The sequence below is a fragment of the Rhamphochromis longiceps genome, linkage group LG3 (genome assembly GCF_057381845.1).
Source record: "Rhamphochromis longiceps isolate RC_006_pf linkage group LG3, R_longiceps_female_GT1.1, whole genome shotgun sequence".
Lineage (NCBI taxonomy): Eukaryota > Metazoa > Chordata > Actinopteri > Cichliformes > Cichlidae > Rhamphochromis > Rhamphochromis longiceps.
In genome coordinates, this window is record NC_140559.1 from 14,495,343 (window position 1) to 14,519,835 (window position 24,493).

At 41.6% G+C, this 24,493-nt stretch overlaps 3 protein-coding genes and 1 pseudogene across 5 annotated transcripts in view; 3 read left to right on the top strand and 1 right to left on the bottom strand.

Moving 5' to 3' along the window:
• The window catches only part of LOC146673039 (uncharacterized), a 38,232-nt gene extending 35,190 nt beyond the window's left edge, over positions 1-3,042 (top strand). The window contains exons 12-13 of the mRNA XM_085401431.1: positions 1,994-2,308; positions 2,383-3,042. Of these exons, the coding sequence (XP_085257557.1) occupies positions 1,994-2,308; positions 2,383-2,444 (377 nt within the window). The 3' untranslated portion in view covers positions 2,445-3,042. The remainder of the gene's footprint in view (positions 1-1,993; positions 2,309-2,382) is intronic.
• Positions 1-24,493, top strand: part of LOC146673023 (NACHT, LRR and PYD domains-containing protein 3-like) — a 505,210-nt gene that overhangs the window by 288,382 nt on the left and 192,335 nt on the right. The window lies entirely within an intron of this gene.
• Positions 3,766-9,155, bottom strand: LOC146673040 (cytosolic sulfotransferase 3-like). 2 transcript variants are annotated; one of them, XM_085401577.1, is made up of 8 exons: positions 9,078-9,155; positions 8,017-8,155; positions 7,785-7,913; positions 7,390-7,490; positions 7,189-7,315; positions 7,000-7,097; positions 5,122-5,296; positions 3,766-5,027 (listed from the first exon to the last, which is right to left on the bottom strand). In XM_085401577.1, the coding sequence occupies exons 2-8, from the start codon at positions 8,153-8,155 to the stop codon at positions 4,915-4,917; spliced, it is 882 nt and encodes a 293-aa protein (XP_085257703.1). In that variant the 5' UTR covers positions 9,078-9,155; the 3' UTR covers positions 3,766-4,914. The 2 variants fall into 2 exon arrangements, with proteins under 2 accessions (XP_085257703.1, XP_085257702.1); XM_085401576.1 differs by lacking the exon at positions 9,078-9,155 and adding an exon at positions 8,892-9,013.
• LOC146673041 (uncharacterized) lies at positions 10,063-16,839 on the top strand (annotated as a pseudogene). The gene is made up of 7 exons (XR_014910341.1): positions 10,063-10,129; positions 11,740-11,784; positions 13,492-13,839; positions 14,012-14,113; positions 14,544-14,870; positions 15,490-15,815; positions 15,924-16,839. The product of XR_014910341.1 is annotated as an uncharacterized LOC146673041 (transcript).

Here is a 24,493-nt window from a genome sequence, read left to right on the forward strand (position 1 = left end):
AACAGTAACAGTATTTTGTCTCTATCTGCCATTCTGCAATTCATCTCATGTAAACAATAACGTGGCGCACAGCGTGACGTGAAGAAGGCACATACCTTTGACATTGCGTGACGAACTCTGTATTCCTCGTCCACACGTAAACACAAAAAAGAAGCTTTAAAAAATCTTTTCAGTTTTCGGTGATTCGATACGCCATTTACGTGTGGACGAAAGGTCCAAACGCATAGAAACAGCTGCGTTTTCAAAAATACCGTGTAGGTGTGGACATAGTGTAAAAGAGTTAGTAGTTTATTTTATTACTACCTGTAATTTATTGCAGATTACTTGTATTTGCTTAATTGTTTACTGAATGTTTGAGGTGTGAAATAAACCGCGATGGAGTTTGAAAACAAAATATGAGTGTGTATAGTTGGAGGATGTGTTTGTGCGCATGTGGGGGGCGCAAGATCTTTCTTGTTAAACAAAGGGGGGCCTAGCAAAAAAAGTTTGGAAACCACTGGTGTAGAGGATGAAGAGCAGGGGGGGAGCACACAGCCCTGGGGGGAGACAGTGGACGTGGAACTGAGACCGGAAAGAGAATTGTTCACCCGAACTTTCTGAGTCCTGTTCGTCAAATAGTCCAATATCCACAGGATTAGCTGATCATCCAGGTGAAATCGTGAGGAAAGTTTAGTGGCCAGGATCTGAGGCTGCAGAGTGTTGAACGCTGATGAGAAATCAGAGGAGTCAGGGAGTTCTAGATGTTTGTAGATGGAGTTCAAGAGGAAGATTTTTGCATCATTGACACCTCTGCGTGCACGGTAAGCAAACTGGAGTGGGTCCATCAGGGGGTCAGTTGCTCTTACGATGTGCTGTTTTATGATCTTCTCCATGGTCTTCATCACCAGGGAGCTGAGGGCCACAGGACGAAGATCATTCAGAGACTTTGGGTTGTTTCTTTTGGGGATGGGGATGACTGTGGGGTGTTTCCACAGCTGGGGACGGTGTGACTGTCAACTGAGCGTTGAAATGGAGTCTGGAACACACTTCCTAGTTGCCCTGCACAGTGCCTCAGAACTCGACTGCTGATGTTGTCAGGGCCGGGGAGCTCCTCTCCCTGGTCCTCCTGAGGGCTCTCACCACGCCCTCAGTCCTGAAGGTGAGTGCAGAGCTGCCAGCTTTGAGTGAGGATCTGGACTCCTCAAGCTGGGCCATGTTGTCCGTCTCACATCTGGTGTAGAAAGCGTTGAGGTCGTCAGGGAGGGAGGAGCGGTTGCTGCCCTCCACCTGGATGGTTTTGGGGGTGGTGAACAGTATTCACAGAGGCCATGGTTTTGAGGCCCTGCCAGGCTGAGTGGTGATCACCTGTGGTGAATTTTTTTCAACTGTGTTTTTATACTCCAGTTTAGCAGTTTTTATGGCCCTCTTGCCCTCCCTGTTGATCTCCTTTTTGTCCAGTGCAGAGCTGGTAAAGAAAATCCTCTTTTTTTTTTATTAAGGATTTCCTTGAGTTCCTTGGTGATGCAGGATTTGTTGTTGGGGTAGATGGAGACTGTTTTTGAGGAGATAATGTTGTCAACACAGAAGGAGATGTATGATGTCACTGTTGACTTGTTCGTCGATGTCATCAGAGGGAGAAAGAAGGCTGTCCCAGTCAGTGGCTCTGAAACATCCTTGTAGGGTGAGGATACTTTCCTCTGTCCACTGCTAGATGTTGATGACCTTTTTAATCCTCTTGATGACTGGGGTGTAAGCAGGGGCCAGCAGGATGGTGTGGTGGTCTGCTGAGAGAGAGGAGGGAGGGGTAGGGCTTTAAGTGCATCTGGTACAGAGCCATAGCATTTATTCAGAGTCTTCCCCTGATGTGTGCTGCATGTAACATACTGTTGGTATCCTTTAAGCGACTTGTCACGGGAAGAGCGGTTGAATTTAGTGCAGAACAAGAGTCACATGATGCTGCTCTGAACACCAATCACACTCTGTACAGCTCATGTTGTGTTTGTTGTCCTCTCAGTCTGTCAGGTGGAGGTGGAGGAGGGGGCGGAGTCTGTCCAGCTGCCCTTCAACACCACAGAAAACCTTCCTGAAGATGCTGAAGTGGAGTGGAGAGACAGTTCAAACAATAAGGTCCACGTGTATCAGAACGGCTCTGACCGTCCAACAAAACAGAACAAGGATTACAGAGGCCGAACAAAGATGAATGAACACCTGCTGAAAACTGGAGACCTCAGTCTGACCCTGAAACAGCCCACAGAGAGAGACAGTGGGAGATACATCTGTGAAGTCTCAAAGAACGGACGGATACGATATAAAACAGTACAGCTCAAAGGTTTGTTTGATTATTTCTGTGTGTGTATATGTGTGCGCGTGTGTGTGTCTGACTGTCTTGTGTCTTCTCTACAGTTCAGGTCCAGGATCAAACAGGGGACATCAGGACTCCTCTGATGGCTGTTCAATCAGTTTGATCTGTGTGTTCTTTGATTATTGATCAGTGATGTCAGAGTGGAGTCAGTGTGATGTTGTTGTTGTGTGTTTGAGACTTTTAGTGTCCATGAAGGTCTCTGCTGCCGTAGATCCTCTGAACTGTGACAGAGGTCTCACTCTGGAGGAAACTCTCAGCACTTTCCAGCAGCTCCTCCATCATGGAGGACGTCCCCTCACTGTAACAGGTGGAGGAGAGAGGAGAGGAAGCACAGGTGGATCCTCTGAGGAAGAGGAGCGTTCCTAGAAACCACATGATCACATGACCAAAGGGGCGTGGCCTTCAGTGGTAGTAATAAAGGAACAGTCCACATGTTCCACTTTGAAGGCTCATCTCCAACAAAGCAGACCTGTGATCACTTTGACTCAGGATGATGGATCGTTTGGATTTGTCTTTGTTTCTTTCGATTGTCTTGTGTGTCTGTGTGTTTAAAAATGGGTAAAGTACTAAAACAGAGCTTTTCCCCGTTTTCTAATAGTAAATTGCCTTTACTTTTACTTGACTCCCGATCTAGAACTTTGTAGAATTGTGTAGGCGAGTGGAAGATGGGGCGTACTGGCTGTGCAGAAATTAAGGCCGAGGTGGGAAATAAATTCATATTAAAGCTTGTGTGTATGTTCAGTTTTTATATCTTCCTGGTTAGAAAAAAATAAGCCAACATGGAAGTGCCATGAACTTGCATTGTAACGTAAGGCCAACAGATATCGATAGCTGTGACTGCAAAACCTTCCAGTCTGTAGAAGCTTACACTACGTTTCAGGAGCAGGATTATCTGTCATATTTTCCCCTCGTTCATTGGCTAAGAAGTTTGCAGTCACACATCTCTATGCAATGAGTGAGCAGTTTCAGTCAGATCCACCCCTCTTCATCACAAATGTTGTTTTGCAAACAAAATAGAAATAGAGCAAACGTTAGTTTTAAGACTAAAGAATGAGTTTTCATAAACGAGCAACATATGTTTGGTGTATAAAAGAGTGCAACAACATCACCTATACACTGTAGGCCTACCAGCAATATAGACACAATACACCAAATGTTTTTGAGTATTTCCCTGTAACCTTACCTTCTGTACATCTCATTTCCCGTTATTTGTTTTAAGTCTTTGCAGCTCAGAGGGGAGTGATTGCCATGATGTTATTGGGCAAAGCACAAATGTGAAAGGGAGCAAATATGAACTGTTTAATAAATGAAAATAATAAATGGTGCACAAAGCAAAAAGCAAAATGTTCATTAACTATCCTGTCAGAGCCCATCATCCTGTGTTAGATAGCTGCAGAGGAGCTGCTGGTTTTTATCATGATGAGTGCTGACAGGGACATGGATGCCTGTGGGAAAAATAAAGGTGATGCTTTATACAATATGTGAATGATAGGTGGTGCAACCCCGGCCATTTGAGTAGTAAAGCATTGATAGCGTAACGCACATCACTGTTGTCAGTGTGTATCGACTATCATGATCACCACCACCGTGGGACTAACAGTGGGTATTATTATTAAATACTAAATGTTTTATTATTAATATGTAGTGTCTGGGACTTCCCATGTCCCCAGGAGTATCAGTAGTACTGAGAACAGTGGGTGTATTAGTGGGAGGTGCTCAGGTAACAAAAGGCTGTGCACCAGGTGTGGCGGACCTTTACCATGTCTGATGATACGCAGTAATTGTACTGTCACCTAGATGAGTCACTGCAGCTGAGTTGAACTGATACCTTGAGGGTCTGGATGTTTTCTTTAGAGATCTTCCTCAGGAATCCTAACCTGCAGCTGTGAACTGTGGGGATTCATGTGTTTGTCATATGCTGATTATTATCTGCTACTGTTTAACTGTTACTACTTTTTCATGTTTTTTTTTTTCTTCTTAGTGTCCGGTTTAGATATTATGTTAGTGATCTTAACCCTGGCCTGATGTCATCTGTACGGTTTCCTGGTGGTAGCCAGTGTCTTCACTAAGACTACTCAGGTTGGTGGTGGTGGAATCATGTGTAGTGATTTTAATAATGCTCCACACTTTCTTTTAGAACCAATAGTCCCTCAGAATGAGACAACAAACATGTTTATAAAACTTTAAGCACAGCTCTTTTTAAAATCACCCGAAACTGTACCTCTCAATTCAAAAACTAAAGTAGGGAGACGGCCAGGTTAAGTCAATCCATTCAACATCACTGCTAAAGATGAGAAAAAAGGTGAATAGTCTATGTTTATATTATTTTGTTGCACAATAGATTAAATAGAGTTATTGACTGGCATAACATTAAGGAAATAATACCAACATCAATCAAAAAACAAATGGTAAAGTCAAAGATTCAAAGCCAGTCTTAGCAGACGCATAATTTTGACAGTACATTACTCTAAGTTTTGTTTCTTGGTAACTTTACGTAAGAGGTGCAGATGAATTTTGAAATGTTATGTTAACGTTTTCATCACTTCACAGCTCCATCGAGTCACGCTGGGCATCTAAATTTCAAAACGAAACTTGAGAGCAGGATTCTTCATTTTGTGCTCGTAGTCCTCATCAAACTGTTCATTCTGCAACACAGTGAAGTGGTTCTTCCAGTCACCAACTTTCCCTGGAGACAAAATGTTCAGAGTAACGAATCAACCTAATTATATATGGAGAAAATATTGGTACTGAAAAAAAGTGATGCTGAGCATTGACTTTACCTTTTCTCATGAACGGAGACACGGTCTGGTTCAACAGAGGAATTGTGCTGTAGTTGGTCATGTTGTTCTGTTTCATATTATCAAACGTCACACTGACTCGGACTCTTTCCTTCTCCTCAGCAGAAGGAGACAAACCAAGGAAGGAACACAGTCGCTCTATTTCTCGTCCCGAGTCCTGTTCACATAAATATTGAAAATAATTATCACCTTTAAAGGAACATTTCAATCCAAAATCAAATTTATCCTCTCTTATCTGTCTAGATTGATCTGGTGTTGTTAGGCCTTTTGGAGATATTTAAAAATGTCCAACTTCTCCCAATTACAATGGAATTAAATTTCATTGGTGCTCAAAGTACAAATGAAATAAAATCTGGTACAGTAACTGATTTCTAATTATAGATGGGAATGTAGAGCTCTCAGGAGTCCGGTTACTTGGAATTGTTAGTCTGCCTGGCTATTAATCCCGTTAATCAGTTCTCTCACTACAATCAGCTGATTTCAGTTTGTTTGACTGAAGAGAAAAATAGTGGCATAATCAACAGCGTGGCTTTGGCCATTGCTTTTATTTTTATAACACATTTATTGCACTTTTAAGTCTTTTTATCCTGTTTTGTCCTTTCATTTGTGTTCATACCTAAACACTAAGAGAAAGATCCCATGTGTCCTCATTAGTATAGGGGAGTGTGTTGGTCTGTGGAGCCTTTACAGAGTAAAAGGAGTAACGTGTAGTATAACAAATGTATTTGTGCTGGGAGTAAATAAGTAAGGTGCTACATTAATTTAAAGAAAAGAGTTCTGTGTGATATGGGCACCAATGACCACAAAGATCACAACAAAGAGGCGAGATACCTCAACCATGTTCAAACATTTGATCACTCAGCATGTATTTAATTTGCATGAATGTGATCTCTTTGCTGTGCTGCTTAGAAATGGTGGTGACTCTTAAAGGGGAGCCAGTGAGAGTCGATAACGAATCAAATCGATATGTGGTGTCCATAATGGAATTAAATCACTAAACTCTTACCACTGCCCATTCCTATTTACAGCATATGACATCTGTATATGTATATGATATCTGCCCTGTGTAAACTAGTATTCTGAGTTAAGCGACAGCATTAGTGTCTTGGGGAAAATAAGCTTACTTGCATTTTTCAAAAAAGTTACTTGAGAAATATGGTCATGGTCCTGATAATAAAGGTTTGCTTTTCGCACTGTAATTGTGTCACAAGTCTGCATTTAGGTCTAGAAACCTACTTAGAACAACACACGACAAAGACTGATGTAGTGATCGGTCAAACAGATTTTTCTTTTCTTCAGCTTTTATCAGTTTGACGCTTACCATGTTTCCATGCACATGTTCAGTCTCCACTCAAAGAAAAGCTGTAATTTTGATATTTCGGGCATTTACTGATACTTGTTCTTTTGTTCCATGCAAACAACCTGATTATAGAGTATAGTATAAGCATACTCAAAGACATCTTTATCACTTGCACAGCACGCTGCTTTTTAAAAAAAAGAAAAGTAAAATACCCATTTAAAACTGGGTATATCTGGGCACCTAGTCGGAATTAATTGTAATTTAAGGCAAATGTTGTTTTCTTTGTTGAATAGCAGCAAAACCTTTGGCCATGGCTTTACAGAAATGTTGTGTGTGACACTATTTCCTTCATCATCTGCAGAGACAGGCCCTGGAAAGCTGCTCTCTTTTTTCCTGCATCCAAGAAGGAAAATCTTTTAGTTAACCGTTATAGCTTTAGCCATGTATAGGCTGATAAAAATGAGATGTTCCTGTGGATCTTTGTTTGTTACAGTCACAATCAAGACAGTTTTAAAGAGCTCAGCTGACAATGGCAAAGACATTAGCACAAGCCACAGTACCTCAATCAAATCTTCATAGAACATGTAGAGGAGATTTGAATAAGTCTGCTTCTTTTCCCACCAGCCATTCACATGGTCATACCACGATCCAAAAGCCCCTGTAGCCACAAAACAATGCACAGAGGAATTTTTACATGCAAAATGAGATGACATTGTTTTTCCTGGAACCTGAAACTACACTGGACTCACTGTTTCCCTCCATGAATCCCTGTAGAAAGGTGCTCCAGTCTCCTGGTTCTGGCTGAAGGCTGTTCATCCGGTCAAAGTGAAAATAGGACACCGCATTGTCCTTTGCATTACGGGCCACATAGATTATCTACAGAAAGACACAACATTAAATTATAATCTGTGGGTTTCATTAATGTATATGCATAAGTTCATGACTTTTACCCTGCAGTCCTGCTCCCAGAAAGACTTTGGTACAAACTGGACAGGAAGGTGGGTTTTAATGAGACGAGGAGTGGTGGGAAGTTGTTCTGCCAAGTCTGTGCCTGGATGATAAGAAAGGGTTTGTTTGCAACTGATTGAAAGATTCTTTTAGATCACATGTCAATAATACTAATGGCCTGAAAAATGTAGATGTTTTAAATAACCTGACATGTTTACACACTGACAAACTGCTGGCTCTTAGAAAGCCACTGAATAATGGGGTATTTTAGCAGCTGCTTCTTAAGCATGTTATAATGGCTTCCCTTTAATATTTTTGTTTAAGTATATAGCCAAAATGAAATTGACTTTGAGCTTTTTGTTTTGGTGTAATATGATAGCATAAAATAGGATTTAACCTGAAGGTATAGGAGGTAGACAGAACTCCAGGAAGGGAACTCTTTCATGAATAGGGATGGATGTCTGACGGTCTGGACCCATATCGCTAAAATACAGAAGATCTAAGATGTAAGAGACCCATGTAGTTCCTGAGATAAAACAAACAAACATATCAATAGATACTGGTTAGCAAGATATGTCGATCTATTTTTCTTCGTGAAAAAATACTGCAGAGCTCTTACACATCATTACCTGCTTTAGGGTACGTAGCAATAAGAATATCATCTGGTCTCGCTTTGAAGTTCTGAATGTTGTCCCAGTCATCAGTGAAAATGTTGATCATGGGGACTCCATGGAAGTCGAACAGTTCTGGCCGAGGTGGTGCTGCCATCTGTGAGAATTGCTTGTTTGTAAAATCCAAGTACCAGTCACATCAGATTACATGTGCACCCATCTATCCACTCTACTACTCTACTCATCCAATTCAGGGTTAGAGTTGGGCTGCAGCATATCCTAGTATAGGGCAAGAGGTCAGTTAGGCCCTGGACAGGCTGCTAGTCTGTCACAGAGCTCACACAGAGAGGCAGAAAAACATTTACACCTATGGCCAATTTAGAATCACCAGTTCACCCAACACACGGCCAGATGGTGGAGTCAAACTCACGACCTTCTTGTTGTGAGTCACCAGTGGTAAAAACCACACTGCCGTGTCGCCACACCCTGTTAAATCTAAAATCACATCTTAAAGAACTTAATTTAAAACCTTCCCCTGGCTGGTAGGAGCTTCCCATGATGCACTGAGCATTTCTTTTTCATTCACACATCATTCTTGATTTCATACAACACTGTTGCATTTAATAATAGTAATTACTAAACTCTGGCTTTTGTCCTGCCTCTCTCCGCTCTCTTCCTTTTTTCTGAAATGTTTCTATATGAAGTGAACTGTATTCAATTGAATGACTTGAACATTTGTTGTCTATCAGTGAAACTAAATTTAAAAGCAGAAGTCAGAAAAATATAATTTTTCCTGTTGACGAATGAAAAGTGAAGCACATTATTAAACGTCCACATCTAACAGTTTAGCATATTTGCATTAATAAATATAGTTTAAAGAACTCCACACTCACCGTACTGAGTAGTATTTCTTGTACTTGGCTTGGATCTGGATCTTCCACAAGTCTCTTTGTCACTTAACGTTCGCTGCAAAATACTGCATCCTTTCCTGATATGTGTTGTAGTTTTGGTGCCCAGCCTCTCTGTCCCTCCCTCCCTTTCCCTGTGTGTGTGAGAGAGAGATAGAGGGCATGGCTTACCTTTCTGCTGAATGGCTGGAGGTGTGTCTTCTCACCTGTTTGCCAATTGTGAGATTGATACACCACCGCTCGGTTGGTCTGCCTCTCGTCGCCTTGATCAAATTCTCACTCTAAATTGCTTCTCTGCTGCTGGGTCCTCCACAGGGTCCTCCCCCATTTAGTAATTGTGATATGCTGGACTGCACAGACTACATTGCACTCCTACATTCATACTGATTGTGACTGCCAAACATGAATACTGTCAGATGAGCTAGGTTGAAGACTTTTATTCAAAAATTGCCAGCAAAAATGACCAACAGGCAAAATAAGCGGTTTGGTTCTTTGTGTTCTTTGCTTCTTATGGATTAAATGACTTAATTAAGTGACTGGAATAAATAAAGGGCACCAATCCTTTTTGTCTTTACTTTTACTTTAAGAGTATCGTTTTAATAGTTTAACATTTATGTTTCCACTGGTGGAGATATTCACCAAGTGAAGGACTGTAAGTATCAAAGGGTCTTTTTAACAAGTGATGGTTGGAGGATTATGGGCAGATGGATTTGGACCGTGGCTGCAATGATCCAGATGATGCAATTGTCTGTTCTGGTAAAGAGAAAGCTGAATATAAAAGCAAAACTGTCAATTTAGAAGTTCACTACATCACTACCCTCACCTATCATTGTAAACTCTAGGTGGTGCCTGAAAGAATGTGATCTCAGATACAAGCAGCAGAAATATGGCTCTTCCTTACAGATAGCGTGAGAATTTCAGTCATCCAAGATGGGCTCAGATTGAGCTGCTACTCCTCTGCATTGAAATAAGCCATTTGAGGTAGTTTGGGCATCTGACAAAGGGCCTCCTGGACACCTCTTTTGTGAGATTTTTGTGTCCCACCGTGTTGAGGCCCAGGGAAGACCCAGGGCATGCTGGAGGGATTAAGTCTTTCAGCTAGCCTGGGAACATTTCTGCATTCCAGCTCATTAATGAAGTGTGCTCCACTGATAAGATGGAGGAGATGGGGATAGGGAAGTCTGGGCTCTTTGCTCAGAGGCTGACCCACAACCTGAACCAGGGTTTGGATGGAACAGAAACAGAAAATGGATGGATTAATGAAACATGCACACTGGTATTCAGTTTCATTTCTGTGTAGCCCTTCATAACATGGAGATAACCTTTAACCTTCCTGCCTTCTTGGGACCTTTTTGTGCCACTGCTATGTGTTAAATGGCTGCCATTTCCACTGTGTTCAGTGGAATATAACCAAACTTGCCACAGGATAGTTTTTACCTGTCAATGTTAATATTCCAGTGTGAATTCCTTAAATCAGCCTAAAATGGCTGAGCAGCAGAAATCCCCACACCCATCACCCTGGGGACCATTTTCTGCCCATTGACTTCCATTATAAACGCTATTTTTCAACCCCAAATTATCATCATATGATTTTATTTTTTCTTCTTTTCTTGGATGTCAATGAAGACTCAGGGCCTTGAAGTTTTAATTTTTAAATTGCAAAAAAAATGCAAAAAAAATAATGGCAGGTCAAAATGTATGTTGGTGCCAATCTTTGGTCCATCTAAAGGCCTACTTATAATGACAATCACATATTACTTCAACTGGTTTTTTGTGGAAATATTTAGTTTCGTTTTTTGGTTTTTGGGGCTTATAACACAGGGCGCTCATGTAATAACACTGGGATTTGAAGGGTTAAAACAACGAAAATATAATTAAAACTTTACATGAATATTTCAGGGAGAAGTATTTTTACAAGGTTGGCTAATTTAAAGTGGAATAAAATATGGATATATGGTCTTTTTATGGCGTGGCTGAGAATGGTCCCTAGGGTGATGGGTGTGAGTTTTTTAAAGGATGGCAGGAGGGTTAAGGGTTTTTTACAGAAAAATCACAGCTACGACACGTCTCATTTTTGAGTTTCTGTTTTAAAATGCCTCTGGTAGAAACTCACCTTGCCATTATACCCTTTGACACCAGCAAGAAGAGGTGGCATAAACAGACATTCTTTACTTAAGTAGAAGTACAGATGCTAGCTTTTAAAAAATACTCTAATAAAAGTACTAAAAGTGGTGTTTATTATTATTAATAAACATCGTCCACAGCCATATTTTTATATTTATTATAAAGGCAGAATGGATACAACATGAGATGGACTGATTGACTGAAGGGCTGGCGGAACTAAAAACACACACATGGGATTGACGATGACAAGTCAAGCAACTGAGGAAAGGTGAGTTCTTAAATACTCAGTGGATAATAATGGATAATGGATTATGATTAAAAACAGGTAAGAACACAGCTGAACTGAATCTGACTCATCACACACAGGAAGTGGAACAGAAAATAATGCACACACACTGAGGATTACTGTTGGGTCTAAACTTTAACTATTTAATCTAACATTTACATACTAAAAGAGAAAAACGTGAAAACTAAACAGTGACAAAGTCCAAAACGGAGAACACTCGGTCAATGACCCAGGAACACCGACAGTAAGAAAGTAAAAGTAGCTCCTTTTACTTTCTTGCTACAAGCAGTTATGCAAAGCAACCTGAGCCTTGTCCCACATTAATGTGATAATAAATAATATTAACAGATGGAAATGCAAACTTTATTTTAATTATTCTAATAAGTGTGCTCAGCTTGATTGAGTTAATTAGAACATGAGCAGAGAAAAAGAAGGAACATAAAAGACTATATTTTCTGTTGCTACATTGTAGAGGGAGACTTTGCCTCTAAACAGGGAAATGTGCACAGTCAGGGGTTTATGTGGATTCAGTAGGTGGTTAAGCGAATCATGACTCCCAGTAATTTCTACTGAGAGCTCTGCTGCTTATCCTGGCTGATGTCCATTCTCTACACCAGTGGTTCCCAAACGTCGAGGACTTTAAGGGCAGTATCATAGATCTGAAAAAGACTGCAATGGGCTAAAAGACCATCAGCCAGAAGCTTGGTGAGAAAATGACAATTGCGACAATTTTGCAATTATTAAAAAAAAAAAGAAAAAAAAGAAACATAAAATATGAAATGGCCAGCAGTCACAATCAGTATGGTTAAATGGTTATGCCAACAAGGATTTTTCATAATTATCAGTTAATGAAAACCCAAAGTGCTTGGAAGTTTACAAAATGTGGAATAAATGTGCTCTTTAATGGGGTAAAATTAGTTCCAAAACCAAAATATCTAAGACACGCTTGTGACTATCTATCAATAAATAGACTTTATTAAGACACTACAGCTGGTGCAAGATGCTAGCAGGCAGGGGATACATGTAACGCCATAACCAAACCAAAACATTTATGTCAATTATGGCCTGAAAGTCCCGAGGTCAAAATGGGAGACAAGGGTCAAGAATGACTGAGCTGAGATCCTGCGGGACTTCCAGATATAGATGATGATGGAGATGAAGATGTGGAGGGTGAAGGTAGCGTCTCTAATAAATGAAACTAAAATAACAATAACAAGAATAAAGATCAATCAAATAAGCCAATATGGCAAAACCGTAATGATCCACTTGGCAATGTCAATCCATTGGGCATCTTTCTGGCCTTCAGACTGTAATTCTGATGGCTAAAGAACCAAAAGCGACAGGCGCAAAAAACAAACCAAAAAAAAAGAAAAAGTGTGTTAATGTGTTGAAGTGCAGCAGGAGGAGATTTCCATCAAACACTGGATTCTGATTCAGATCAAACTAACAATCCAAAGCAGCAACTTTCAAATCTCTGGATTCTTCTTGGTGCCTTTCAGATGAGCTCGTGTTACAATCAGCTGCTGTGTGTTGTTGTGTAGCTGAAGCTCGGACTCACATTTCATATGTGACCAAAGGAAACTTGGTGCTGTGTGACACACTTTAGATTCTCTGCTGCTGCTTTGAACTCTTCAAACTAAAGAGCCAAACGGATGATTGACTGTGCAGCTCTGACATGGCACCAAATGTCCCTGTTATCAGCTGCTGGATGGACGTTATCAAAGCTTTTTAGTGCCACACGGATCACCAGGAGCTCCTCCTCTGTCTGCAAACAGGCTCAGCAGCTCTGATCGTTCATTGGAGTCAGCACAGAGTGTGGAGAGATCTAGTGGTGGTGGAGAGAAGTGCATGTAACGTGTGTGTGTTGTGTTAATCAGCATGAGTAGTTCGGGGGACGTGCCTCCCTGTGCATAATTAAACATCATATGGCCACAGCTGATCTGCAAGTAGTGAACACAAAGAGTCAGTGTGAGCTGATATTACAGCAGTCTGTTTCTGTTACTATTATTTTGGCCCGTTGAGAAACTAAAATGTATTTAAGTTTCAATGAAAGTGCACTAAAATGCAGTAAAATCACAGTACTGCTGATTCTCCTTTGGTGGACACCAAAACATTTTTATCTGCAGCTGAAACAAATGTCAAATTAATATACTGAGTCTCTTTCTGTGTCCTCAGTTTCCCAATATGCCTCGGCTGTGGAACTTTATGTGGGACAGCCATTTGTCTTGCTGCCCTGCGATTTTTCTACTTTTGAACTGGACAGCCCCACAGTGGTGTGGAGTCGCTCCGACCTCAGTCCTCCAACCGTCCACCGTCAGCGTCAGCTTCAAGGAGACGAACTGAAAGATCAAAACCAGCGTTACAGCGGCCGAACATCCATGAAGGCTGACGCTCTGGATACTGGAGACCTCAACCTCACTTTGACCAACCTCCAACTGTCTGACAGTGGCACCTACACCTGTTCCGTTATAGACCTTAAGTATGGCAACCGGAAACTGGGAGATGTACAGCTGCAGGTCAAAGGTCAACAACAAACACCTGTTGTAGATACATGTCACATCAATCAGATGAAGCTTTATTATTTTAACAGTGTCAGAATAACCATGTTGGCCCTTTGATTTATGCAAAGGTCTACTCATTACATTTATAAATGACATTCAGTCAAAGATCATATTATTCTTTTTTTTCTCCACAGAATGGTTTCCATCCTGGCTCAAAGCTCTCATAGTTATTCTGGTTCTTGTTCTCATCACTTCTGGAGGTCTTTTATTTTATTTCCGCCAGTATTTCATGTCAGGTGAGTCTCTCCTACTACACTACCCATAATGCCCATAAATTTCTGATTTGTGACATCTTTTCATTATAACTGGGATTCATTGGCATAGCAACGAAAATGTATAAAGTAATCTTTAATAATATTGTGTAAAGCAAGCATGTATAAAATAAAATAAAAACTATTTTTCCCAGCAAAGAGCCCGGTGGAACACGCTGAGTGTGTTAAGAAGACTCCCAGTTTACATGAACAAATTGTAATCAATCAGATTAAAAGCTATAATTCCTCTGAAACCTGCAGCATGTTTTCTGTAGTATAATATTATGATCAATGCATTGAATGGTGCACTGAGGTCTAACAGGACAAGCACAGAAATAAGTCCACAGTAAGAGGCCATCAGAAGATCACTAGTAACCTTTACTATTGCAAATGTTGTGATTTGTTGTTCTCTCAGTTTACAAGTTGGAGGTGGATTCAGGGGTGGAGTCTGTCCAGCTGCCTTGCAAAACCATGGTTTGCCTGCCTAAATACGCTAAAGTGGAGTGGAAGGACAAAAACAACAGGAAGGTCCACGTGTATGAGAACGGCTCTGACCAGCCTAGAGAACAGCATGATGATTTTAAAGGCCGAACAAAGATGAAGAGAAACTTACTGGAACCTGGAGACCTCAGTCTGACCCTGAAATACCCCACAGATGGAGACAACTCCACCTACACCTGCACCGTCTACAACAGGGAGGGAAACATCCTGCTGAAGAAGGACGTGGAGCTGAAAGTCAGAGGTCAGTGCTGTAGATACAGGTCAAAGGTCAGAGGTCAGACTCATGATGGTGGTTCAGTCTCAGTGGCTCCATCCAATAATGTCACAGTGTTAGCATGTTTGATGTTTGTGGCTGTTTTGGTTTTTATTTGATTTCCAGCCAAATGTAAAAGCTTCAGCAGATGAACTGTAGGAGCAAAGTTCATGTGTGAGACTTCATCTGAAAGGTAACATCTTCTAGTTTCTGAACATGTGTTTGTTTAGCATGTGGCTAAAACACAGGCTAAGCTAAGTCAGTTCAAACATCAGTAAAAACCTTCTTTGGTCCTCATCTATAATCAGTTATGATTATAGGTGCACGTACATGCTGCACGTGAAAGCAGCATGTACAGTTTACTAACTAGTTTACTAACTAACCCCACAAAGCATCAGTGTTTCAATAACACTGTGAATTAAAATGGAGATGCTAATCAGGGTTAGCATGTTACCCTGCTAGCAGTCTTGGCACATGGACAATGTTGTAGCTGTATATGTTACTTAGTTTGTTCGTGTAGCTCCCAGTGAAGCAGCAGCATTCAGCCTGTTAGAGTCAACACAAATGTCTCCATCCAAGCTCATGTTGTGCTTTGTTGTCCTCTCAGTCCCCCAGGTGGAGGTGGATTCAGGGGTGGAGTCTGTCCAGCTGCCCTTCAACACCACACTTCACCTGCCTGAAGATGTTAAAGTGGAGTGGAAGGACAACTATAGGAAGGTCCACGTGTATGAGAACGGCTCTGACCAGCCTGAAGAACAGCACCAGGTTTACAGAGACCGAACGAAGACCTGCTGAAAACTGGAGACCTCAGTCTGACCCTGAAACAGCCCACAGATGGAGACAGTGGAGAATACAGATGTGGAGTCTGGAGTCATGGAGACATCTTCATCTTCTTCGCCAGGAGATACAAAACAGTGCAGCTCAAAGTCAGAGGTTTGTATGTCTGCGTGGGTGCGTGTGTGTGTCTGTGTGTTTGTGTGTGTGCGTGTGTGTGTGTGTGTGTGTGTGTGTGTCTCTGACTGTCTTGTGTCTCCTCTGCAGGGAGAGTTCAGGTCCAGGATCAAACAGGGGACATCAGGAACAGAAGCAGCTCCATTGATCCGACTCCTCTGATGGCTGATCAATCAGTTTGATCTGTGTGTTCTTTGATTATTGATCAGTGATGTCAGAGTGGAGTCAGTGTGATGTTGTTGTTGTGTGTTTGAGACTTTTAGTGTCCATGAAGATCTCTGCTGCCGTAGATCCTCTGAACTGTGACAGAGGTCTCACTCTGGAGGAAACTCTCAGCACTTTCCAGCAGCTCCTCCATCATGGAGGACGTTCCCTCACTGTAACAGGTGGAGGAGAGAGGAGAGGAAGCACAGGTGGATCCTCTGAGGAAGAGGAGCCTTCCTACAAACCACATGATCACATGACCAGAGGGCGTGGCCTTCAGTGGTCGTGGTCCTAAACACGGCATGGTAGTAATCAAGTTCATATTCAAAGACTTTATTGTCATTGCATTTGAAAACAGCAAAATTTCCATCGCATATAAGCAATATTTAAAAATAAGTAGAGGTTAATAAAAGGATCTATGCTTTCATGAATACTCAAACTAATAGTCTAAAAAAATCTCCACTTCACAGCAAAATCTCCAGTGTTAAATTAACACTGGAGAGTGTCTATATGGGTCCACACCTCTGAGTGTTAAATACAACACTGTTGAGTGTTAAATTAACACTTTTGACAGTGTTATATGTTTAAAAGTAACCTAGTCAGTTTTGAAGATTAACAATGGCTAACATTGAGCAGTGCTGATTTTCTAACACTGGAAAATAACTCAAAATGTTAGAAATATTCCAGTGACACACCTGCATCGGGATTCATTCTGAGCTGATTTCAGCTCAAAACTTCCTGTTTCATGTTCAACACATCAGACACACCTGCAGCTAACATAGCTTACCTTAGGAAGGTAAGCAAGCACACCTAACCCTCGTGAGCTGTTATCTCTAGGAGCACTATTAACCCTTGTATGGTGTTCGGGTCTGTGAGACCCGTTTTCAGTTTTTTTCAAAAGAAAAATTAAACAATTAATTATCTTTTCAACCTGAAATTCATTGGCTTTGGCTTATTTTCTGTGAAGAACATAAATCCGAACTAATTTTCAATGACCTCATACTGTACCTCCCCCCACGCATTTACATTACATACAAGGTGTTCGGGTCCACTGGACCCAGGTCTAATAAAAGTGTTGAAAGTGTAGGTCCTGTGTTCCCACACTCTGTCCTCCTCCTTTCTGGTGCTGCTGATAGTGTTTTCTTCCCCTCCTGCTCCGCACAAAGTTGCAACATTGTTGTCTGCTCTTACATTCCCACACATTTTACCCTCTTTCTTGAGGAATCCAAATTTTATTTTCTCATACCCTGTCCCACCTGCAAATTAGGGGCATAATGCTGTAAATAAGACTTTGCCAGTGTGGTTCTTTATCACAACTGATCAAGATGGCAAAAGATTATCTGCTGCGAGGGCCTTATTGATTTTGGAAGAGAGAGGAGCTTCAGATGATGATGTTGACAAAGAGGTTTCAGAATACTTCACATTTCTGAAAATTCAGAGTCTGACAGTGACTTTGAAGAAGAGGATGAGGTTGAGCACCATTTAGTAACAAAACGAAGATGAGTACCCCATCTGCAGCCAGCTCCAGGACCAGAACAAGCCCACCAGACAGCAAGTGAAGAAATATGGATGTCAATAACTGGTGAAATTGGATGGTCTTCTTGCCCAAGAAATGAGCCACCCTGCAGAGCTGTTACTGTGATAAGCCAGGGCCAACACGGCTGACAGGTACTCATGTGCAGGACATCAAGTCTTCATTTGAGCTTTTCATCCCAGATTCCATCCAGAAAATTATTCTGGATTGCAGTAATCTAGAAGGAAGGTGTGTTTTTGGAGAGAGGTGGAAGGAGATGGACCAAATTCATCTACAGCCCTACTTTGGGGTTCTTATCCTTGCTGGAGTTTTCAGGTCCGAAGGGGAATCCACAGAATCCCTGTGGGATGCAGAAACCGGCACGAACCTTTCCGTGCATCAGTGTCTCTGGAAAACTTCCACAAAATTTCCAGGATTATCCGTTTTGATAACCGAGACGACAGACCAGCTCGACGGCAGAGAGACAAGCTAGCTGCCATCAGGACAGTGTGGGATAAGTGTGTGCACCACCTCCACTTGTTTTACAACCCTGGGCCTAATGTCACCATTGATGAGCAGCTGATGCCATTTAGTTGTGAAACATATTGCTTCACGTGTAAATGTGTTGTGTCTTTCCACTCACTCCACTTGATTATAACTGATTTATTTTTTTTATAACATTTTATAAAAAAAACCCGAGAAGCACATTAATTCATAAATGTGATCTAACAAAGGTAAAGGGAAAAAATTAACCATGTTTGCTGTTCATATGGCTTGTAATTGGGATGAAGTAAACATCTGTTGAGTAATTTAACATAAAATTGTTTGATAGTGTTAATTTGGAAAGCCAAAAATCTAGCGGGTCCACCAGACCCATGAACACTGGCTGAGTAACAAAAATATGAACACCACACAAGGGTTAAGTGGGTGAAAGGTCTTGTGTACACACAGAGCTTTATCTTTACCTCAGTTGATCTCACTCGTCCATCCGACCCTGAAAATACCTTGGTCACTCTCCTAATCTGAGGTAACTGAGGATCAACCAGCATCACCACCATTCCAAATATTGATGTCTGGTGAGGAATTTTGACAGTTTCCTTGGGTTTGCAGTCCAAACAAGTTTGCAGTCCAACAATATTTGGGATACACAACTTGGGGTAGTGAGCTATCCAGCTGCCCCACCAACTAGCAACTGCGTGTCAGAGGATCAAGTTCTGCAATGTCTGCTGAGATATTTCCCTGGGGCTTGGAATTCAGGATGACCTCAATTTCAGTGAGGACAGGCCTTAGGACTTGGTCTCTCACTGTCCCTGAGCCAAAAGTGGTATAAACTGAGGTCTTAACCAAATAAATCTCATACATAAGCTCCCATACTCTGCAAAAATGTGGTGCTGCAGGAGGGTTGGAATGGTAGCTGATCTGCTGCAGGTCAGGACTAAAATGACTGAAAGAATCTTTGAACGCAGTGTCTCCACCACAGAAAATAGTCCCTTGGTGTGTGTGTGTGTGTGAGTTTGATCAGTTGAAGTCTTTGTTGTGGAGTCTGACAGCAGTGGGGAGGAAAGACCTGCGAAATCTTTCCATCCCACACTGCTGTCAGAGTCTCCTGCATGGGGTGGGGGATGTTGTCCAACAGGGATGACAGCTCAGCCACCATTCTCCTGTCACTCACCACCTCCACTGGGTCCAGAGGGCATCCTAGAACAGAGCTGGCCTTCCGGATCAGCCTGTTCAGTCTCTTCCTGTCTCCTGCAGAGATGCTGCGGCCCCAGCAGACCACACCATAAAAGATGGCCGAGGCCACCACAGAGTCATACAAGGTCTTTAGGAGTGGGCCCTTCCCCCTGGGGGAAAAAAATGTCGGGGGGGGGGGGCTGACTACCTTAAGGAGAACTTGTGTGTAATCTATGGAGCTGTCCAGATATAAGACTTCTGTTGCTGAGTTTAGGTGGCAAATCTGGAGATCTTACATGAAGTCCCTATCGCAACAAAGACGATCACTTTGTTGTGATAGGGACAGAAGATCCTAAGTGAAACTTTTTTGTGGACACACTGGTTTAGCTTGGAGGAGACTGCCTGACACCAGGCCTAATATTTGAGCCATCCTGACAGGTCAAAGAGGGTATACATTATTCCACATTGGCAGCCCATCTTTCAGCGAATCTCTGATCTCATCTCACCTGGCAATTTACTCAGAAGTAGCTCCAAATGTGACGCAGATGTCACCTTAGTTTCACATTCTGTGCTAAGAGTGTTGAGCATGCGAATGAGAGACCTTATTCACAGGGCAGTTATCTCAAATTCTTTAGTATCTCCCCATCGAATGTCTGGTGAATCCATCACATCAACAGTCATAAGAGCTAGTTTATGCGGTTTGCCATACCTCTTATTCAGAGCAGCCAATGTGTCAGAATCCGATTGTTCAGTGATGACGTGATGAATCCTACTTCCGGGTCTAAAGTAGTCTGCGTTTAATATGGCTTTTGTGTTGTTAACATGTTTAATGTTTTGTATTTTCTTCTATTTGATCTCAAAAAGCTCCTAAAACAGTCAGTGATCACTGTTGACCTCCATCAGCTTTTATTACTGCTAATCATTTATTTAAGCTCAGTTTTTAAAACCTTAGGATGTAACTACAGCCCAGCCCATGCAGCAGTATATGAATGACTAACCTCGTATTGTGGATGGATTATCTCAGTTGTTCTCCTGGCTGAAGTTTGGTCCTTTTACAGCATCCTGCCATGCGATTACATTTGTTCCTCACCACCGAGAACACTCACGTTAACTTTTATCGAGTGGAAAAAAGTTAGCTTGTTTATATTATGCTAACATAGCTGTGTCGCTAGCGGTCACGTAGCACATCATTATATACCAGCTAGCCCAACTTCAGTAACCCTACAAACGTCACTGCTGTTTAGTTTTCTGTCTTCATTTATGCTGGAAGTGATAGCAGAGCTGTACGTTTTAATTTGTTTCCAAAACCCCGCAGTCAGGACATGCTATATTGTATTTAGATAGAAGCTAGCGAGCTAACTCCCTGCTAACTTCTAACTCCGTTAAATGTCATAAATTCCGTTTTCATGGATGCCTGGATGTTAAACTCAATTGTTACACCTGGTAGAGCAGAACGCTGATCATTTTATTAAAGATGAAAGACTTTAGACAGTTTTTCAACTCTCAGTAATGCCATAGTGATCGTTTGATATATGGACCTGCAGCGGAGTTTAGGCCCAGACACGGCTAGTGACATCAGACTTAATGACCGGATAGGGGAATAGATGAGGTTCTTCTAGTTTTAGGCAATCCATCAGTCTGAATAGCTCTGTAGCATCTGGAGGCACAAAGTTACAAAGTTATTAGGAGCTATCTTCAGTGTGGTAAACTCACAAAGTCTGGTATTGTCAGTGTAGGACCCCTGCATGTATGTTCGTGAGCTACTGGGACAGTGTGTGATTGCACAGGAGTTCCTAAGGCTTCTGAGAATGAGAAGGATGCTGAAGAATCTGCGGTGGTTTTTATTTGCCTTTTTTTTTTAGCAATTCTATAACCAGGTCAAAAATAAATAAAAACATACACTGTATAAATGTATCTGTCCATTGATTAGTTACTTAACTACTTGGAATGATGGATCTCGCAGCACAAATACACTTCCAACCTATTTTATGAGTGTGTTGTATATTATTATACATAATGCATGTATCTGGTCAGGAAATCAAAAGCAAAGTGAGACTACACGAGGGCACATGTTTGAACAAGTATGGTTCATTCATCATAATTATTTATTAATCAGAAAACAAACAGTAGCCCAATATCAGAGCTGTAACATGATATTGAATAGAAGCTGCCAACTTAGCTCTGCAGAGTAGGCAATCATAATGAAGCATTCATTTTAATTTGTAGATTCAAGCTGCTCTTTGCATTTTGTCCACTGGATGCCACAAAAGAGGACTGTGTTAGAAAGCTTTGAGTAACAAACCCTTTTTTAAATACGAGCTTCAATACTTCATAAAGCTTTATTTGGCCGTCGCTGGTTTCTGTCATGTGATTTAAAACAATGACAAAAAAATAAAACAGGAAGGGAGAACCCTAAGTACATGACAGCACAGACGCATGAAAGAACTTATCACAGGAGGATGAGACGGGAAACAGTGAAGGAATAAAATAAAGCAACATCAACAGTAACTGGAAATAAACACTCCAGACTGAAACACTGAGGAATAACACGAAGATGAAATAGAAACAATCAGCAAACTAATAATCACATAGAAAATATTTAATAATAAACACAAAGTCCAGAAACTCAAAGAGCCAGGACCATGACAGTTTCAGCCTGCTGTATTTCCTGTGCTTGTTTCCATGGTGACAGCATGTTTGTCTCTCTGATTTCCAAAAGTGAACGTGTGTCAGCAGAAACCTGTGGCTCACAAACACGTCTGCATTTATCTGTATGAAAGCCAAAGAAGAGGCCACGCCCACAAAAACTGTGACAGAAGAGCCTAAAAACAGATGTTAGCCCACATCTGTGCTCAGACACAGCTGGGAGAGTGACGTGTGGATAATAAAGTTTAATTGGCTGTTACATGATTCAAGCAGAAAAGCTTCTGAAACATTTTTCTTTTCCTCTCAGAGTCTTCTTTCTTCTTCCATCTCCAGCCAAGAGCTTCCCATCAGGCTGCACTCTCCACCTCACACTGACTCCATCTCCTTTCTTCTTCAGCTGCTCCTTCACCTGTCAGACAGCAGCCACAATGTTTGTTCTTTTCATTCAAAATCAGCAAATTCATATACATATAAACGGTGTGAGTGTAAAGGTGGACTGTGGGAACTTGCCCTTGTCAGCAGTTCTGCTTTCACAGCAGAGTCATTCAGATCCACAGGAGAGTCCTCCACATGTACTGTGAGCTTCACTACCTGCCTCTTTACTGCAGACACAGAAACAGAAGCTAAATGAAGCCACCATCATTTAAACCATCACTGCTGCTGCTGTGATTGCAGGCAGCAGTGAATGTTTAGCCCTCATTCTCCATATCACACAGGTCCAGACAATGTCCCACATTTTAATTTGATCTAGTTTAGAGAAATGAACAAGTCTCTCGCACAAAACGAGGCTGACAAAAAGACAAGCTCCTTTTCAGGATGCATTCTTAAAAACTTTATTAAAATTAATCGCAGTGTGTCTGACTTTGTTTGTGTAGATGTGTTTTTAAGCTTCCTCTCATCCTGAACAGTGTCTCACACAAACATGGTCTTTGTGCCACACTAACTTTTGGATGTGTGTTTGGGGTTGTTATCATTTGTAATACTGCCCTTTGGCCCAGTTTCTGAAGGGAGGGGATCATGATCTGCTTCAGCTTCTTCGGTATGTCACACTACATATTGGCATTACCTCGATTAACTGTAGCCCCCCAGTGCCACCAGCACTCCCACCACCATGTTTGACTGTAGGTAAGACACACTTATCTTTTTCCTCACCTGGTTGCTGCCACACATTCTTGACACCATCTGAACCAAATAAGTTTATCTTGATCTCATCAGACCACAGCTAATCCATGTCCTTAGTCTGCTTGTCTGCAGCAAACTGGTTGTGGGATTTGTTTCGCATTATCTTCACAAGAAGCTTCCTTCTGAGATAATAGCCAAGTGATGCAGTGTGTGGCATATGGTCTGAGCACACCCCCCCCCCCCCCCCCCCCCCGTTGCACCTTGGCCCTGTAACATTATCACATGACACCAGGAAAGGAAAATGGCTAATTGGGCACAATTTGGACATTTTCACCTTGGGTTATACTGACTAGGGGTGGGTTTTAATTATCGATTTTCCGATACAAATCAATTCTAGCTTTAATAACGCGATATCGATTCATTACAATCCTGAATAGATTTTTAAATATTAATTTATTTTGCCCGAAATGCTAGAATCTCAGGTTAAACCTCACAAAATTCCGACAAATTTCATTGTGGTATTGCACTTTTCACTTAAAGTTGTGAAGATGTCACAAGGGGGAGAGAGCTATGGGTGCGATAGGCCGTTGCAATGCTCCTGTAGCTCAAACAAGGAAAGGCCTGCAGACCAAACGCAGCTCATGACTCCTGGTCTGCTTTTCTGTTTAAAAACAGGATCCATAGAAGACCTGTAACATATGCTTTAAGTGTCTTTCATCTAGTATTTGTTATCTTAAATATACATCACCATGCAAAAGTCTTTTTTTGTTTGGTTTGTTAAGCCACCTAATTCTGACCTGCAAATAACTCAAGCATAAAATACCTTGATCTTGAACTCTCTGAGGGTTTACCTTATAAAAACTATATTTCCGTTTTGGAAATTTATTAAGTCTCTGCAGCTGTTTCCCATTACTCTCCAGAAAATGCAGACATTACAGGTGGCTCAAGACTTTTGCACAACACCGTGTGTCTAAAATTGCTTGCGATCCTTAAAGGAAAGACAATGAAGGCTCACCAGGTGTAGGGAGGCTGTAGCAGACAAACGGTAATCTTGTTTCACAGGACAAAGTCTTCCATTCTCCTGAACGAGTCAAAGCTGCACAGATCGTACTCATACCCCTAAACGGGTTCATCCCACTGGCCCAGTTTGAGAATGAGTACTTTGTGCCGTCAGACCAGTAAATGTGTGGCTCTCTGTGCAGGCCAATCCACACCCTTTTACTCTGAGCCTTTTCATGGACTTGTTGGTTCTCTCCGGTGTTCTTGACAGTGGCCAGGTCCAAAAAGTTCTCCCTGCAGTACCTCTGAGCATCGGACCAACTCATTTCTTTATCCACCAAATCAAACTCAGGGTTCATCCGTGATCCTGAAAGTTAAAATGTAGAAACGTTTTGTCTTGTTGCATGCTCAATCATCGAGATAAGGAAATCCAATAAGTTGATTGTATTCATCTGGACGTTTTCCGTGAGAGAAACGGTTCATCATCACCCAAAAGCCTTCT